The 15,168-nt window shown below is 42.4% G+C and overlaps 2 protein-coding genes across 9 annotated transcripts in view; one reads left to right on the top strand and one right to left on the bottom strand.

The window, feature by feature from the left end:
* The window catches only part of armc8 (armadillo repeat containing 8), a 31,051-nt gene extending 24,765 nt beyond the window's left edge, over nucleotides 1-6,286 (bottom strand). For 4 of the 7 annotated variants that reach the window (XR_009769563.1, XR_009769562.1, XR_009769564.1 and 1 more), the window contains exons 1-7: nucleotides 6,024-6,286; nucleotides 4,999-5,075; nucleotides 3,690-3,761; nucleotides 2,135-2,277; nucleotides 1,963-2,060; nucleotides 1,761-1,853; nucleotides 1,586-1,666 (exon numbers count right to left, since the gene is read on the bottom strand). Coding sequence is in view for 4 of the 7 variants with exons in the window: in XM_061692012.1 (XP_061547996.1) it covers nucleotides 1,586-1,666; nucleotides 1,761-1,853; nucleotides 1,963-2,060; nucleotides 2,135-2,277; nucleotides 3,690-3,761; nucleotides 4,999-5,075; nucleotides 6,024-6,068 (609 nt within the window). In the remaining 3 variants the exon portion in view is untranslated. Of the gene's footprint in view, nucleotides 1-1,585; nucleotides 1,667-1,760; nucleotides 1,854-1,962; nucleotides 2,061-2,134; nucleotides 2,278-3,689; nucleotides 3,762-4,998; nucleotides 5,076-5,180; nucleotides 5,200-5,741; nucleotides 5,761-6,023 lie in introns of those variants that run through there. The other 3 variants (XM_061692015.1, XM_061692014.1, XM_061692013.1) reach the window with 3 other exon arrangements.
* A 268-nt stretch (nucleotides 6,287-6,554) lies between these two features.
* dbr1 (debranching RNA lariats 1) lies at nucleotides 6,555-15,168 on the top strand. 2 transcript variants are annotated; one of them, XM_061692285.1, is made up of 9 exons: nucleotides 6,555-6,695; nucleotides 7,329-7,566; nucleotides 7,648-7,772; nucleotides 8,673-8,753; nucleotides 8,832-8,917; nucleotides 9,973-10,197; nucleotides 10,281-10,358; nucleotides 10,431-10,576; nucleotides 14,278-15,168. In XM_061692285.1, the coding sequence occupies exons 2-9, from the start codon at nucleotides 7,370-7,372 to the stop codon at nucleotides 14,963-14,965; spliced, it is 1,626 nt and encodes a 541-aa protein (XP_061548269.1). In that variant the 5' UTR covers nucleotides 6,555-6,695; nucleotides 7,329-7,369; the 3' UTR covers nucleotides 14,966-15,168. The 2 variants fall into 2 exon arrangements, with proteins under 2 accessions (XP_061548269.1, XP_061548268.1); XM_061692284.1 differs by having other exon boundaries at nucleotides 7,324-7,566.

The raw sequence follows: 15,168 nt of genomic DNA, 5'->3' as shown, positions 1-15,168 counted from the left end.
TGTCCAATACAGTACCAACAGTGAAGCATGGTGGTGGCAGCATCATGCTGTGGGGGTGTTTTTCAGCTGCAGGGACAAGACGACTGGTTGCATTCGAAAGGACAGATGCGGCCAAGTACAGGAATATCCTGGACGAAAACCTTCTCCAGAGTGCTCAGGACCTCAGACTGGGCCGAAGGTTCACTTTCTAACAAGACAATGACGCTAAGCACATAGCTAAAATAACGAAGGACTGGCTTCAGAACACCTCCGGCAGAGGATGCCCAAAAACTGAAAAACTGGTTGCATCGTTCCCAAAAAGACTCATCGCTGTATTAGCTCAAAAAGGTGCTTCTACTAAATACTAAGCAAAGGGTCTGAATACATAGGGCTGTGTGATATTTCAGTTTTTCTTTTTTAATAAATCTGCAAAAATGTCAACAATTCCACTTTTTTTCCTGTCAGTATGGGGTGTTTGTGTGTACATTAATGAGGGGGGAAAATGAATTTAAATGATTTTAGCAAATGGCTGCAATATACCAAAGAGTGAAACATTTAAGGGGGTCTGAATACTTTCCGTACCCACTGTATCAACCTTTAAAGTAACCCTAGTCCAAACCATGTTTATACCACAGACATAAAAAGTTAAAAAACCCAGACTCCTTTAAAGAGGACTGCATCGGGGAAAAAAAAACTATCATCAAAATAAAGTGCAATCATTTCAGTAGTAAAGACTTATCCATGTACTGTTTGGGAGTATGACTTTAAATAGGCAAATTGGTTTGTTTTGAGAGTAAATTTGCAAAATAGTGTGAATAATCATAAACCATACTTTTATATGGTGGTGGTACACTTACGTTTTTAGATGTATGTCAATCATATGTTTGTGGTAATGTTAAAAAATAAGTTGTTTTCCCAGGGGGAGACGGTTAAGAGCCCTCACTATAAGAGCTAGCTACGTTTTTTTATTTTTTTTATTATTATTATTTTTTTTAAATTGACCTGTTTTTTTTTCTGCCGCTGCTTGTTGCAGACAAACTTCTTGTTCACAGTAAAATATTTGTGAATATCATATCTTGAGTCACTGTCAATCTTTACGTCACATGAAACTATGGTATCTCATGGTCAGGCTGTACTTTCTTAAAATGTTGCGACCAAATCATGTGCTGCTGCTTTTTCAGGTGGTCGTACCAGTGCTACTGGTGCAAAAGTTATTTTAGAGCCCTGCAAATGCATTTTGAAAATAATATTTAATCATTTTACAACTGTGATGTTTTTTATACCAATTTATACTGCCTTAAAACATTATGGTATGTTACTGTTAATATTAATATATCAAATTGCATATAAATTAACCATTTCATTTATATATTGCCCAAATACATTATTTCAGTGCATGGTGATACTTTACCTGTATCATGAATCACAAGTTTATACGAATGAAGATTTAAAACTCCATTGTGCTTAATTTGGCAATGACTTCTGCCACTACAAATGGTGAGACATCATGGAGACATCATGGAGACTTGAATAATGGAAGATTAACAGTAACATTTGAATAAAATAAAACAAAACAAAATAGAAATCTCAGAAGATGGCCACTTACCTTATAAGAAGGCGATATTAACAAAGGAGCGATGTTCTGAATAGCGCCGTGGTTAAACAGAACTGTCTGGTGCTCTGGAGTCTGTAGATAAACCATCAACACATAAATCCAAAATGTCTGTAACATCGTCACCATGAGTCCTCAAGACTGCGTGTCGGCCAATACCAACGAATACCTTACAACAGTGGGAGAAGATCTGCGTTGTGTACTCCTGTGTCCTGTGTGAGCGGCTCAGCAGAGACATTAAATGGGGGATCACAGTGGGATCCTGTGGATAGTATAAAAAATATATATAAAAATAACTTACAATAATGTGTGGGGTTTTTTTGGGGCGCGGGGGACATGTTAAGCACAAAAAAAGTAGGAAGTGAGCCTACAGTGTAGAGCAGCTGCACCGGAGTGACGGCACTGATGAAGACCGTTCTGAGACAACGAAGACAGGCCTCAATGAAAATCAGGTCAGGACACAAGAGGCCTGCAAGCAACAAAAAAGGTTCCCCACTGATGATGATGACGCTCCTCGACATCAGTGTGCATTTGTGCGCTAACCTTGAAGAAGGGCGGGGATGATGTGGCAGTCCACCAGGGACTTGATATTGTTCTCCGTACCCATGGCCAGACTGCCCAGTACCACCGCGCACTCTGTCCTCAGCTCCAGGGTGGAGGAACTCTGCTGCAGAAGGTATAGTAACCTGCAACAGAGACACACGCACACACACACACACAAATACACTTTCAATATAAATGCTTCTGTTTGACTGCTCTAAAGTTGCTTGTGATTACTAGACAACCACATCTTTGAGCAATAATTAAAAACAGTGGAACCTTTTTCAGGGAACATGCTTTGGAGTTCAGAGTGTTGTCATGTTCATGTTTGTTGTCTGTGTAACCCGCTTCATGTTCAACGAGCATCAAATGGATGTTAACAGATGCACTTGAGAAGAAATGACAATATGCATGGAGTCACTTAGTATGAAAGTAAAGGTAATAAGTAATAATAAACTCTTCTGGCATTAACTGAGAAACCCCTTAACTGAGAAAATACAGTCTTCTGGTAGTTAATGTTAATTTTAGTGTAGAAGACATTGAAAAAAGAGATCGAGCAGAAGTTTGGACGGAACTTCAAAAGTGCCTTTACAGATGTGTAAGTTACCCACTAACACACACCATGACATATGCTATCTTTTTCATTTTGTGCTGCCTACAATCTGGATGGTCCTTTTCCTCTTTGGCCCAGAGGAGACGACGTCCACAATTTCTAAAAACAATTTGAAATGTTGACTCGTCAGACCACAGCACACATTTCTACTTTGCGTCAGTCCATCTCAGATGAGCGTGGACCCAGAGAAGCCTGTGGCGTTTCTGGGTATTGTTGATATATGGCTTTCGCTTTGCATGGTAGAGTTTTAACTTGCATTTGCAGATGGAGCGACAAACTGTGTTAACTGACAATGGTTTTCTGAATTATTCCTGAGACCACGAGGCAATATCCTCGACACAATGATTCCAGTTTTTTATGCAGTGTCGCCTGAGGGATCAAAGGTCATGGGCATTCTATGCTGGTTTTCGACCTTGCCGCTTACGAGCAGGGATTTTTCCACATTCTCTGAATTTTTTGATATTATGGACTGCAGATGATGAAATTCCTAAATTCCTTGCAATTGTACATTGAGAAACATTCTTAAACTGTTCTGACTCTTTCCTCACGCAGTTGTTCACAAAGTGGTGAACCTTGGCCCATTCTACACCCGTGGAACATTCTCCACAGTAAGAGTATTCTTCAACTTTCCCAGTGTTTTGTTGCCCCTGTCCCTTTTTTTTGTGTTGCAGGATCAAACTCAAAATGAATGAATATAACAAAAAAACAATATCATTCATCAGTTTCAACATTAAACATCTTGTCTTTATAGTGTATTCAAATGAATGTAGGTTGAAAACAATTTGCAAATCATTGGGAATTGGGGTTTGTACTTGGCCTCTGTTTTTGGTTCACCTACCAAACGTTGCGATTTGCCTTTCAATAATAATGTCTACAGATCATAGGAGCGTGAAGAAAGCAAAAGTGAAACGGGGGTAAAGCGAAGGATAAAACGGGGGCGCGTACCTCGGCACAGCTCCCAGGACGATCAAATTGGCTTTCTGCTTATTATTGCCAATTACAGCATTCTTCATGTCACTGTGGAGGAAAACACAATCCACAAAGAGATGCATGACAACAGCAATAATGTAGATTTGCCTTTCGTCAGATTTGTCAGGAAAATTAGCTAAATATACAAACACAGATTTACGCAATCCAATTGCGCAAGGTATTTTTGCTGCACGAGTATGATCATTGATACGTTTCCTGTGTTCTGCAAGCGGGTCAAACACTATCAAATGGCGGGCTGTTGGAAAAGTACAGATGACAGCAGGCTGTAACGAGAGCTAGCCAGTTCTCTTCAGAGGTTAAAAATAAAAAGGGAAAGTTAATTCACACCAAGATGTTGTTCTGAAACAGACTATCACGTAAACACTGGAAGTTCCAAAAAAGGGGAAAAATAGGGCAAAGGGGAAATTTGAATTAGGGATTGAACAGACTAGTTGACTTTACCACTCGAATGGCTTTAAGAGCATGATGTCAAACTAATCGCTAATCACGTGTTTTTGGTTTGAGGAGGAGGAGGCAGAGCCGCTTCCAGCAACAGATGGGGTGCCCTGGATGAAATTAGTCTGTCCCCTTAATTTAGGGTCTTCTATTTCTGAATGTTCTGTTTCGGTAAGTGTGGCACTTAAGGGGGAAAAAAAATTCCAGGCTCAAGCAGGATTTTGAAAAAAAAATTTCAGCCCACACTCTCAAAGAGGAAGGACAGCAGTCATTGGAATGATCTCTTATTCTATTGTATACGAAGAGGTCCATGATTATTTGCAAAAGCCGCAAATGCTGCCCATGCAGAACCCACTAACGTGGTGGGCCAAGGATGAAGACGGGTTTCCCCGTTCGGCCAAGTTGTGCAAATGTTACCTGTATGTCACAATGGCAAGCATACCAAAGCTCTCGCCTCGGATTTTGTTTCTGGCTGGAAAAACCATCACGTCACTGTCAACAGGGCAGTACTTCACTCAGCTGAGTCGAACCTCTGTTGTTCTAATGTGTATGTTCTGCATAAATTGGGTGTATGAGCTGTCCATTCTATGTGAATATACTGTAGATCATTGCAAAGCAATCCGCTACTCATGGGATTTTTTTTTTGTGATTTCTTTTAACTAAAGTACTGTACTGAAAAAAAATATCAATAACATAATCTGCAACTAGTCGACATTGTCTCAACTTTCACCACATTAGTGTTGACTGGGGGGGGAGGGGGGGGGGGTGAAGTCATCCAACCTCTAGCTTGAATTAAAGCTCCCCAGCTGGTAATATGGGATGAACTTACATGACTCCCTGCAGCACTTTCTGTGGGTCGGGGTCGAACAGGCGGTCCACATAATGGCGACTCGTGGCAGTGACTTCCTGCAGTACAATAGGAAAAGTAGAAAACAATGATTAAGTAGCTGTGTACATGCATTTCTTTTAACTGTTGTGTTCCAATTACAGTCGTAGCAGGGCTTTCAATACTTTTGTATCGCCTTGTATGCCACAGGCCTTAAGTTGCCTGCACCAGCTCCAGCAGCTGCATCTGACACCTCTCTGAACGTTTTGTTTTTGTCAGTGACAGCCAGAACCATCCACACAACGTGTGACCTCGCCACGGTGCCAACTGCAGCGTTAGCTCAATGAGTAAGACCTGGCAATCGCCGACACCAACTCCCACGCATAAAGAATCCATAAGAAGGGTTAGTTTGAGATTTTGGCCAGCCAACTAACCTCAAACTAAACTTGCAAATGACGTAGAAAGGAGCACGTACCTTCCACCAAGCACATTATGATTCATAAATAAATAAATCGTAGTTAGCTTAAGCATTAAGGGGGAACAACTGTAGATACTTGGAGGGATACATATCTTATTCGTGCAATGCGTACCGAACTGTTCATTATATTTTAAAAGAAACAGCTGTGACAACTCGTAGCTGTTAGCCGCTAAGTCATTCCGGGGGACAGTGATAGCTCGTCATTCGCTCGTTTCGTTTCACCCAATAGCCGACGGACGAGAGGACACCGCTGATCGCCGTTGTATACCTTCACGTGTTTCCAACGTCCCCGCCTGCGCGTGCGAGCGATGTGATTGAAACGAGTGCGCACTTTCTGGTAAGCGCGACAGTAGGCGGACCGCACCGCAAACATCGCTACATGTTGCAGAGCCATTGACTTAGCCTCCATGCTAACGGGGGGGGGGCATACAGTTGTTTTAGTTTGACAACTACATATGTATGCAAACTACTTGATATTCACCAATTACAATATGAAGGCGGCAGAGTGCAAATTAAAACAACTAATTGAATCGATGAGAGTGACACTCACAGACAGCACACTGACGCGGAGAGGGGCCTCCAACAAGCACGCCATCTCTCGTCCCCCGATCGAGCGCCCCGATCGGAGCAACACTTTGCAGGCACTCCGCCCCCCAGAGCAGCTTTAGGTGGCCTCTTAAAAAGAAATGCCGTAAAATCAATCAAGTCTTGGTTTGTCTTTTTAATTAAAAAATAATGTGAAGTGTACCCCCCTGCGGGCACAAATGTAATGGCGAGCTCAAAGTAACACCGCTAACTTAGCGTGTTGTCTGACAGGCAGGCAGGCAGTGGATTTGTCAGTCAAGTAAACGTAAGCGTGACGTAAGTGGTCACTCTGAAGTAGTTTCGTCACATTAAAAACCCCAATAAAACAACAAACAAGGAATACAAACAAAATACGCATACAAATTGCATCCAAATAATCTATGTTCTTATCTAATGTTTTTATTTTCATCCAAAATGACTTCTGTTAATAATTGTTGAATCTACTACTTCTGATCAAAATCGGAGGCGCCTGTTTTTGACCTGCTGCGCAGGCGCACTGGGCTGTAAACGCGGGGTGGGAAGTTTCGTCGATCAATTGTACGGTTTTCAGCAAAACATGGACTTTTTCATCACGATTTGGAGACTTTACGGCGTGTAAAAGCGGCGCGGCGTCCTCCGTGGCCCCTCGTACGCCTCCGTAAGTAGTGTGTGTTGCTTAAAAGAACAATCGTTCAAATAGCGTGTGTTCTTCGCCAGAATGGCGATATGGACTCCGATTGAATAATTAAAAAACGCACTTTGCGCGGTTATTGGGCCTTTTTTTGTCGACACGTAAAGACAAATTCAATTAGAAACCTATTCCATTATCATATTTATTTGCTGTGTATGCTCAAAAATGTTTTTGGCGATAGTTTAAATTAGGGATTTCCTGGGGGTTGATACTTGATAGAGTCGCTCTCTGGTGATTGCGAACTCCTGTTTAAATGCAGGTTTTGTACTGAGCAGACGTGAGAGGAGTTTGCGCATGCATGCATGCATGTATGCTTGCTTGCTTGCTCCCATATTCTCAAAACATGCGGGTTAGGTTCATTGAAGACTTCAAATTATCCATAGGTGTGAGTGTTGACTCAAGACTGGATGTGTGCCCTGCAATTGGCTGGCGACCATTGCAGTGTGTACTCACGCCCTCTCGCCTGAAGTCATCTGGGATCACCACCGACCCGAATGAGGATACGTTTTATAGAATGGGTGAATGGATTGTTGTGCCAGCTAGCGTGGGTGTAGCTCAACTTCCCAAGCTGACCATGTCGTCTTTCTTTCGGCAGCAAAGGAGTTGAGACTCAATCAAGATCGCCTCTGCTGGTTGCAGCCATGAAGATTGCAGTGGAGGGCTGTTGCCATGGCGAGCTGGACAAGATCTACGAGACCATCGCCTACCTGGAGAAGAAGGAAGCCGTTAAAGTGGACCTGCTGCTATGCTGCGGCGACTTCCAGGCCGTGCGCAACGAGGGCGACCTCAAGTGTATGGCGGTGCCTGCCAAGTACAGAACCATGCAGACCTTTTACAAGTCAGTCTCTTTGCATTTTTTATTTTACTTTTTTAAAGACACAAGTGGGCCTATTTTTAAACATCATCATCTTTGTTATAGGTACTATTCTGGAGAGAAAAAGGCTCCAGTTCTTACCATCTTCATCGGCGGTAACCACGAGGCCTCCAATCACCTGCAGGAGCTTTCTTATGGAGGCTGGGTGGCCCCCAATATATATTATCTGGGTAGGCACCGTCTGACAGCACATAGTTTCATTATATAGACAAAAAAAAATGACAAGCAGGGTGGCATGCATACTGATTTTAACATATTAACTGGGTTTTTTTTTTTTTTTTTTTTTAAATTTAGATACTTCACTGAAGATTAGGAAAAAATGTCAAATGTGCTTACTGCTCTTAAAATGTATGGTATACTCAAGATGAACCACCCAGCGCCCCACACACACACAACGATTTCACCACCGACAATCGTAGTAGTAGTAGTAGTGGTAGGAGATGAACTAGAAGCGAGACTAATTGTGAGCTTGTCTGGTAAAAATAGCGATTGATCACTATTTTCCTTGCCATTTTTACTGTGGCAAATGACTTGTGAGACATGTCATACAGAACCTCAATACATTGCTATCACGGAGCCTGTGGCTCACCCGAACTCAGTGTTGACCACACGCATGTAAGCGTTTGCGAGCAAAAATATTGAACAGGTTTACCATTTATGATTGTCTCACCGGCTGTTCTCTGTGCAGACTGTGGAGGAAAAAATCCCTCCTCACGTGCCCCCCACACCACAGAATAATTGCTCAGGATAATCTTTGAAATACATCCGCTAATCAGGCCTTTGCTGAGTTTTGTCAGACGAGAGGGGGGAAAAAATATTTCATGTTAGGCCAGATTATCAGTATGCGTTAACCCCACGTAAACAGAGCTGCAGTGTTGTTGCATGCACAGATGAGTTAACTGCGATATCAGTATTGGCTTATAACCGATACATAAAGGGACCGTCTGATGTTACATGGTTGCAATCACTAGCAGAGCCACCAAAGCCATGAGATTAAAAAAAAAAAAAGTGCAGTGACTTGAAGTTCATACTGTAAATAATTCTGTTACATCCTGTTATTTCGTCTGCAGGTTATGCTGGGGTCGTTCGCTACAAAGGGATCCGAATCGGTGGCCTGTCAGGCATCTTCAAGTCACATGACTACAGAAGAGGTAAGTTCACTGTCGAAATGGACGCTATACTGCACACTGCAAAGCAGTGTGTTCATCAGGTGTGTTGGCCTTTTGCAGGTCACCATGAATTCCCTCCGTACAACCCCGAAACCCTGAGAAGCGTCTATCATGTGCGAAATATTGAGGTCTTTAAACTAAAGCAGGTAATCACCGTGCACTCAGCTTGGTTGCTCTCATGCACAATGCAAAATTGTACATTAAAGATGATGGTTTTTAACATGTAACATACAAACAAAAAGGAATCATATTTTTGTGTTACCCTAATGATAATAATGAATGACTCCTAAAGATAATCACTTAGTGATCACTTACTATGTTTAACTAAGTGAATGCTTTATTTTGTTGAGTTTAGATCAGGTAGTACAGTACCCCCAACCCCGCCAAAAAAGAAATACAAAAATAAAAGAATCTGAGCTGAAATTACTGTAAAAATGTAACCACTGAGGTTGCAATTATTATTTGAATAACCTGAATAATTAGACGACACAAAAAGGTTGAAGCAAAATCTCTGCCCGGAAGCTCCGTCGTGATGATTTTTCCACAAAAATTAATGTAAACTCACATAGAAATAAGTTGTTGCAATAGTCCCGAGCCAAGAGGAAACAATGCGTGAAGGACAGAGAACGTCTAAAGCTTGGGATCATTTCACTCTTAAAAAAAAAAAAAGAAGAAAGAAAGAAAAAAAAATGTCTACTGCAAAGCCGAACTGGCTTACACAACTACCTATTTATTTATTTCATTTTGGTTGTACTGGTGATTTTTATATGATTTATCTTGATCATTTTTTTATTATTTTTTTTTTATCACAACAACTTGCCATTTGAAAAGGGATGTGTTGACCTTTTACATATATCCATTATATATTTTGAAGGTATAGAAATTCTACATTTCTTTAAAAAAAATCTGATATAATATTAAGCCTATAGCCCACACTGCTACTGCACATATTTGGTGAAGGAGAGGTCTTAAATTTGATGGAAGTGGACTTTTTCTTGGAATATGGATTTGATTATGAACAAAAACATGATTACTTGAGTACTGTTTCGCCATTGGAAATGGCTGCCTTTCTTTTTCTGCCTCTGGAAACTGAACAGGAACACAGCTTAATCGCTCCACCAGTTTTTGTTTTCAAATACATACTCCTCATCGGGAAAAAAAAAGGAAAGAATTAAAAGCATAAGTGTCCATTCCCAATCAGATCAGCATGCCCGTCGACATTTTCCTGAGCCACGACTGGCCTCGCGGTATCTATCATCATGGGCCCACGGAGGATCTGCTGCGGAAGAAGAAGTTTCTGCGACATGAGGTAGAGTCCAACTGTCTTGGGAGTCCGGCCGCCGCCGAGCTCATGGAGCACCTGCAACCCAGCTACTGGTTCTCGGCGCATCTTCATGTCAAGTTTGCTGCCCTGAAGCAGCATCCTGTAAGACTTGACGGTTAACCCACAGCCGCTTAAATTGTTTTGGATGTTATTATTTATGAGATATCTTTCCTACATGGTTAAAGCCTAAACCCAACGCCGCGCCGCGGGCCACCAAGTTCCTGTCGCTAGATAAATGCCTGCCCTATCGGGAATTCTTGCAGGTAAGGGAACGTCGTGTTGCGTGTCAGTCAAGAGACAGTGGCTGTAAATTGACACGCACTTCGTTGTGGTAGATCGTGGACGTACCGGAAAGGGCCGGTTCATCTGACAATTTGGAGTACGACCCCGAGTGGCTCGCCATCCTAAAGGCCACCAACGATCTGCAGAGGACCACCCCTCATCCCTGGAACCCTCCGGAAAATAATGGCCTGCATGAACGGTACACACATCTTCTTATGAATAAGTCTTCACTCTTATTATTTTCATTGCTTAATAGATATAGTAAACTGCCTGGCAAAGAAATGAGAAAACATAACTGGCATCATAAAGTGCTTTGATACCGACTATTGATTTTAATGAGCTCTCAACATTTTACCATTTTGAATAGGAATGAAGAATTGGAAACTGAATTCACAAAATCCACGGTTCGGTTCGTGTCTCGGTTTTGTGGCGGCGGTTTTCAGTTTGGTATATGTTGACTCTCAAGAAAAATGTATTCTGTCTTGTATATTTTGTACTATTAGTGTCATTATTTTTATTAATCAGAACTATATCATTGTTCGTCTATCTATGCCAACGGCATTTAGTGACAGGCAGAACAATTAAAATCTCTTCCACTGAATGGCAAAAAGTACGATAACGCTGTGTATCCATCCACCTGTTGCTATTTATAACACAGAATAAGTTGCGACCCTGCAAATATCAGCTTTGTGTTCAACTAAACAAGCCCAGATTTCACACTGAGTAAAGTACACTTGTGACTAAATGAAACAAGATTTCAGTAATCATACATTTCATATTTTTGTTTGGCGGTTAAGCGCGAGATTTTTCAAATGTAAAACAAGTGCCTTTGCTGAACAAAGGTCGACTGTTGACAATTCTATGTGAATGAGCTCGGCTTATGCATAAAGTTTTCATCTTTGTTACTAGCAGCATTGATATTGTATATGCTTTCAGTCGGGTCCATAAATATTAGGACATGAAATTATATTTTTGGCTCCAACACCACCACAATGGTTTTGAAGCGAAACAAACAAAATGTGCTTGCGGCAGACTTTCAGGTTTAATTTGGGGTATTTATCTCCCAACCAGGTAAACGGTGTAGGAATTACAATAGTTTGTGTTTCTGTATCCCACTTTTTAAGACTAGCTCGCTACATCTTGCTAGCATTGTGCATGCCTGGGTGATGCAAAGTTGAAAAAAACAAATTCAGAATCCAGGATTTTTTTCTCTCTCCTGGGGCTAAGAAGGGCTTGACTGATACGTGGGGGTGCTGAGAAAATAATCGATTTCATGACTTCAGTTACTTCATAAGGAGGATACCCATTTTTTTGTTTCAATAAAAGCAGCTATGGCCAGTCACTGACAGCGTAGTGGTACATTCGCCTGACTTTGGTACGGGCAGCGTGGACTCAGTTCCCACTCAGTGACGGTGTGAATGTGAGTTTGAATTGTTGTCTGTCTCTGTGTGCGCTGCGACTGTCTGGCGACCAGTTTAGGGTGTAGTCCGCCTTTTGCCGAAGTCTGCTGGGATAGGCTCCACCACCCCGTGACCCTGAACATCATAAGTGGGGTACAGAATGTATGGATGGATGATTTTGGCCAAAGAATATTCAACAAAACAGTTAAGCCTAATATAAGTGACCACAGGGCACTGGCAAAAATGTTTCACATGCAAAGGTGACAGCACCAGACAGTGCCTATGCGCCTGCCAATAACCAGAGAATACATCCAAAATGGGACAACAAGTGTGTTTATTCAATACGCATAATGAATGAAAACTAACAACTATGCATTGGCAATATTGTTTTGATCACAACATAATAACGTAAGCAATTCATATTCGTGAAATGAATAAAGCGCAACCACATTGCTGCAACAAAAAGTGCAAACACCTTGTGTTTAATTATTTGGATCATAACTTCAGAAATGAAATGAATAATGACATTAATAACAGGCTGCAGTGCATGCCACTAATGATTCAAATATTAATATCATTAGGTAAAGAAATGGGTATTATCTGCAAATCCATAGCGGGAAGTGCAAGCATCATGTGCCAACTGGCACAATACATGTCATGCCCTGCTGTGCATTCATTACAGGACCTGGCTCATTTTTCCAATTTATTCATTCATTGCTTATCTGCGGTCGGGTCATGGGGGCAGCAGCTTTAGCAGGGAAGCCCAGACTTCCTCGCCGCCAGCCACTTCGTCCAGCTCTTCCGAGGGCATTCCAAGACGCGCCCAGTCCAGCTGGTCTCTCCACTGTGTCCTGGGTCGTCCCTGGCGCCCTCTGGCTGGGACACGCCCGGAACACCTCACTGGGGAGACGTCCAGGGGGCATCCTAATCAGATGCTCAAGCTACCTGAGCTGGCTCCTCTCAATGTGGAGGAGCTGCGGGTCTACCCTGAGCCCCTCCCAGATGGCCGCGCTTCTCACCCTGTCTCTAAGGGAGAGCCCGGACACCCTACGGAGGCAGGGGCGCCATCAGGGGGTGGCCACGACCACCCCTGTGAATTTGTTGGCCACCCCACTCGCCAGTCACTCACATACAGGGGTACGGTGACAATGGGCTGCGAACACACTACCACTGCGAACAACCCACCAAAGAAATCTGTGGAGGCGCTCCTGTGCTTAGTAAACTCATTGCAGCCGCTCGTATCCTTTCTATCAAAGGAGGGAATTTGGTTCATCTCAGTTAAAAAAATGTGGGATCAGTAAAATGAAAAAAATAGTGTTCAATGTGGTGCGGGTGTCCAGATGAAAGTAAGGGCAACTTAATCAAAACAAAACAAAAGATTTCCACTCATTTCTGTATAACCTTACTTCGATACAGCTTCGATACAACGGCTTTCAGTATGATTTACTGCAATTTTAACAGTAACAACAATGGGGAACAATTTTGGGGGGGGGGAATCTGTTAAGTTAGATTTTTACGATAATTAAAACTAAAATTGGCACACTGATTCCAAGATTGCAGTCAGTATTTTTTTTCTTGCACGTCAAGTTTTTTTCTCCACAGCTTACCCTCCAGATAAGCAAAATGCCACTGATTAGCTGTAGTAAGACTTACCAGCTGGTTACGATTAGACTCATCTACAGCTATGTGGCAACTTGTTTGTCCAGTCACAATTGAGACAGAGATGAGTGCAGCTCCCAATAGGTCAGTACTATCAATATCTGCACACAGAAAGCTAGCATAGTAGGAATTAAGAGAATTTGTGCCGTATCCTTTGAAAACCATAATAGTGTTAAATAAACATTGCAGTCCTGCCTGTTTATTTCATATTTCATTTTATGTCAATATTTGAAAAGTTTTATAAAACAAGCATATCTGTTAAGTACAGTATTTTTCACATTTTTTAAGAAAATGGGGCTCTATAGTTCAAAAACTTGACGTGCGAGAGAAAAACAGATCGGTTTTGCATTCCGCACCCAAAATTGAGTTAAAAACAACTGTCAGCCCTAACTCAACAAAAAATGTGTTCCCCGGTGTAATCAACATAGTTTATGATGGCGGCTACGTTCCGACAAAGGCCAACGTTTTTTTCATTTGTTTGAAAAAAACCTCAAGGCCAAGGAATATAAAACAATCAAATGAAACTGTATGTATGGCAGAAACTGAGTTAGCCTTTTTTTGTCGCTTGACGACATTCTTACGCCAATGCGAAGTGTTTTGTAACCTCGAAACGTCATGACAGGACTGTCGAGGACCTCTTGTATTGTGAAATGAATGAATACCAATGTCAATTAAAAAATTCACAATATAATTTTATTGTGTATGTGTAGGCCTACCTAATGTTGTGGCCACTCAGTGTTGGGTTCGTCCTCGTTGCCATCGTTTGTTCCAAAATCCTGAAAAAAAAACTGTTCTCATGGAGTAAAATCTAATACAACCTATTGGTTTTGTTGTCTTTTAGGTGGGACTTTACAGTCTCTGAAGAAGCACTGATGAATGTAGTGGAGCAGCTCAGCGGCGAACTCGCCATCTCGGAAAACTTCAGTCGTACTGTGCCGCCCTACGACCCAAGTAGCCCCCAGTACCACGCTGCCCCCAGCTACCACGCCAACCCCCAGACCACAGAGCTGTGCGCCACCCTGGGCCTCACGGACCTCTACACCCAAGCGGGCCAGGCCAGCGACATGAGCGGGGCTCAGGACTGCCTCCGCGAAGAGGAAGACGACACTCAGAGCTACGACGAGCCCAGCGAGTACATGACTGACATTTCGAGCACATCAAACTCCTTCAATCCCGATGAGATCACTATAGAGGATGAGTGGGAGGAAGAGGAAGGTAAAGAAGAGCCCAAAAGCAGCGCTGATCCAAAACCGCCCTGTGGCGACACCCACACGCCCTACCACATGGTCCTGCCGCCGCCCAAATTGGAAGCGTCACCCATTCCCATGTCGCCTCTCCTGGATCTGCCTCCCCCCTGCCACTCCACACCCACCGTCCCTCGTCTTTCTCCAAGCGACATGGCGGGTGAGGGTTTCCTCAAACGGACCAGCAACGAAGCCGGTGATACAGGAAGCCGGACCACGACACCGCGAATCAAACGCCGGAACCAAATAATCTACGCCACAGTAGAGGGCGATTGCGACGAATAGCCAACAAAAAAGTTATTTTTTTATTAATGTATTAATTTCCTGCCTTTTTAATGGAGAGAAAATACGAGAAAAATTATGGCGTTTTAAAGAGATTTTAAATTGGTAATTTTTAGAAACACTATTTTTCTTTATTTTTGTAAATGTGATTTCAAGACAGCAGGAATGATCATTGGTTGTAAGATTAAAATATCCTTTAAAAACAA

Source organism: Phycodurus eques, chromosome 12 (genome assembly GCF_024500275.1).
Source record: "Phycodurus eques isolate BA_2022a chromosome 12, UOR_Pequ_1.1, whole genome shotgun sequence".
NCBI classification, from domain to species: domain Eukaryota; kingdom Metazoa; phylum Chordata; class Actinopteri; order Syngnathiformes; family Syngnathidae; genus Phycodurus; species Phycodurus eques.
The sequence above is the reverse complement of the archived record's forward strand: the minus strand, read 5'-3'. Positions and strand labels throughout refer to the sequence as shown.

Coding starts and splice junctions, on each gene's coding strand:
- dbr1 (XM_061692285.1), top strand. CDS start 7,370: ATGAAGATTGCAGTGGAGGGCTGTTGCCATGGCGAGCTGGACAAGATC. Junction 7,567..7,647: donor ACCATGCAGACCTTTTACAA/GTCAGTCTCTTT, acceptor TCTTTGTTATAG/GTACTATTCTGGAGAGAAAA. Junction 8,918..9,972: donor AGGTCTTTAAACTAAAGCAG/GTAATCACCGTG, acceptor ATTCCCAATCAG/ATCAGCATGCCCGTCGACAT.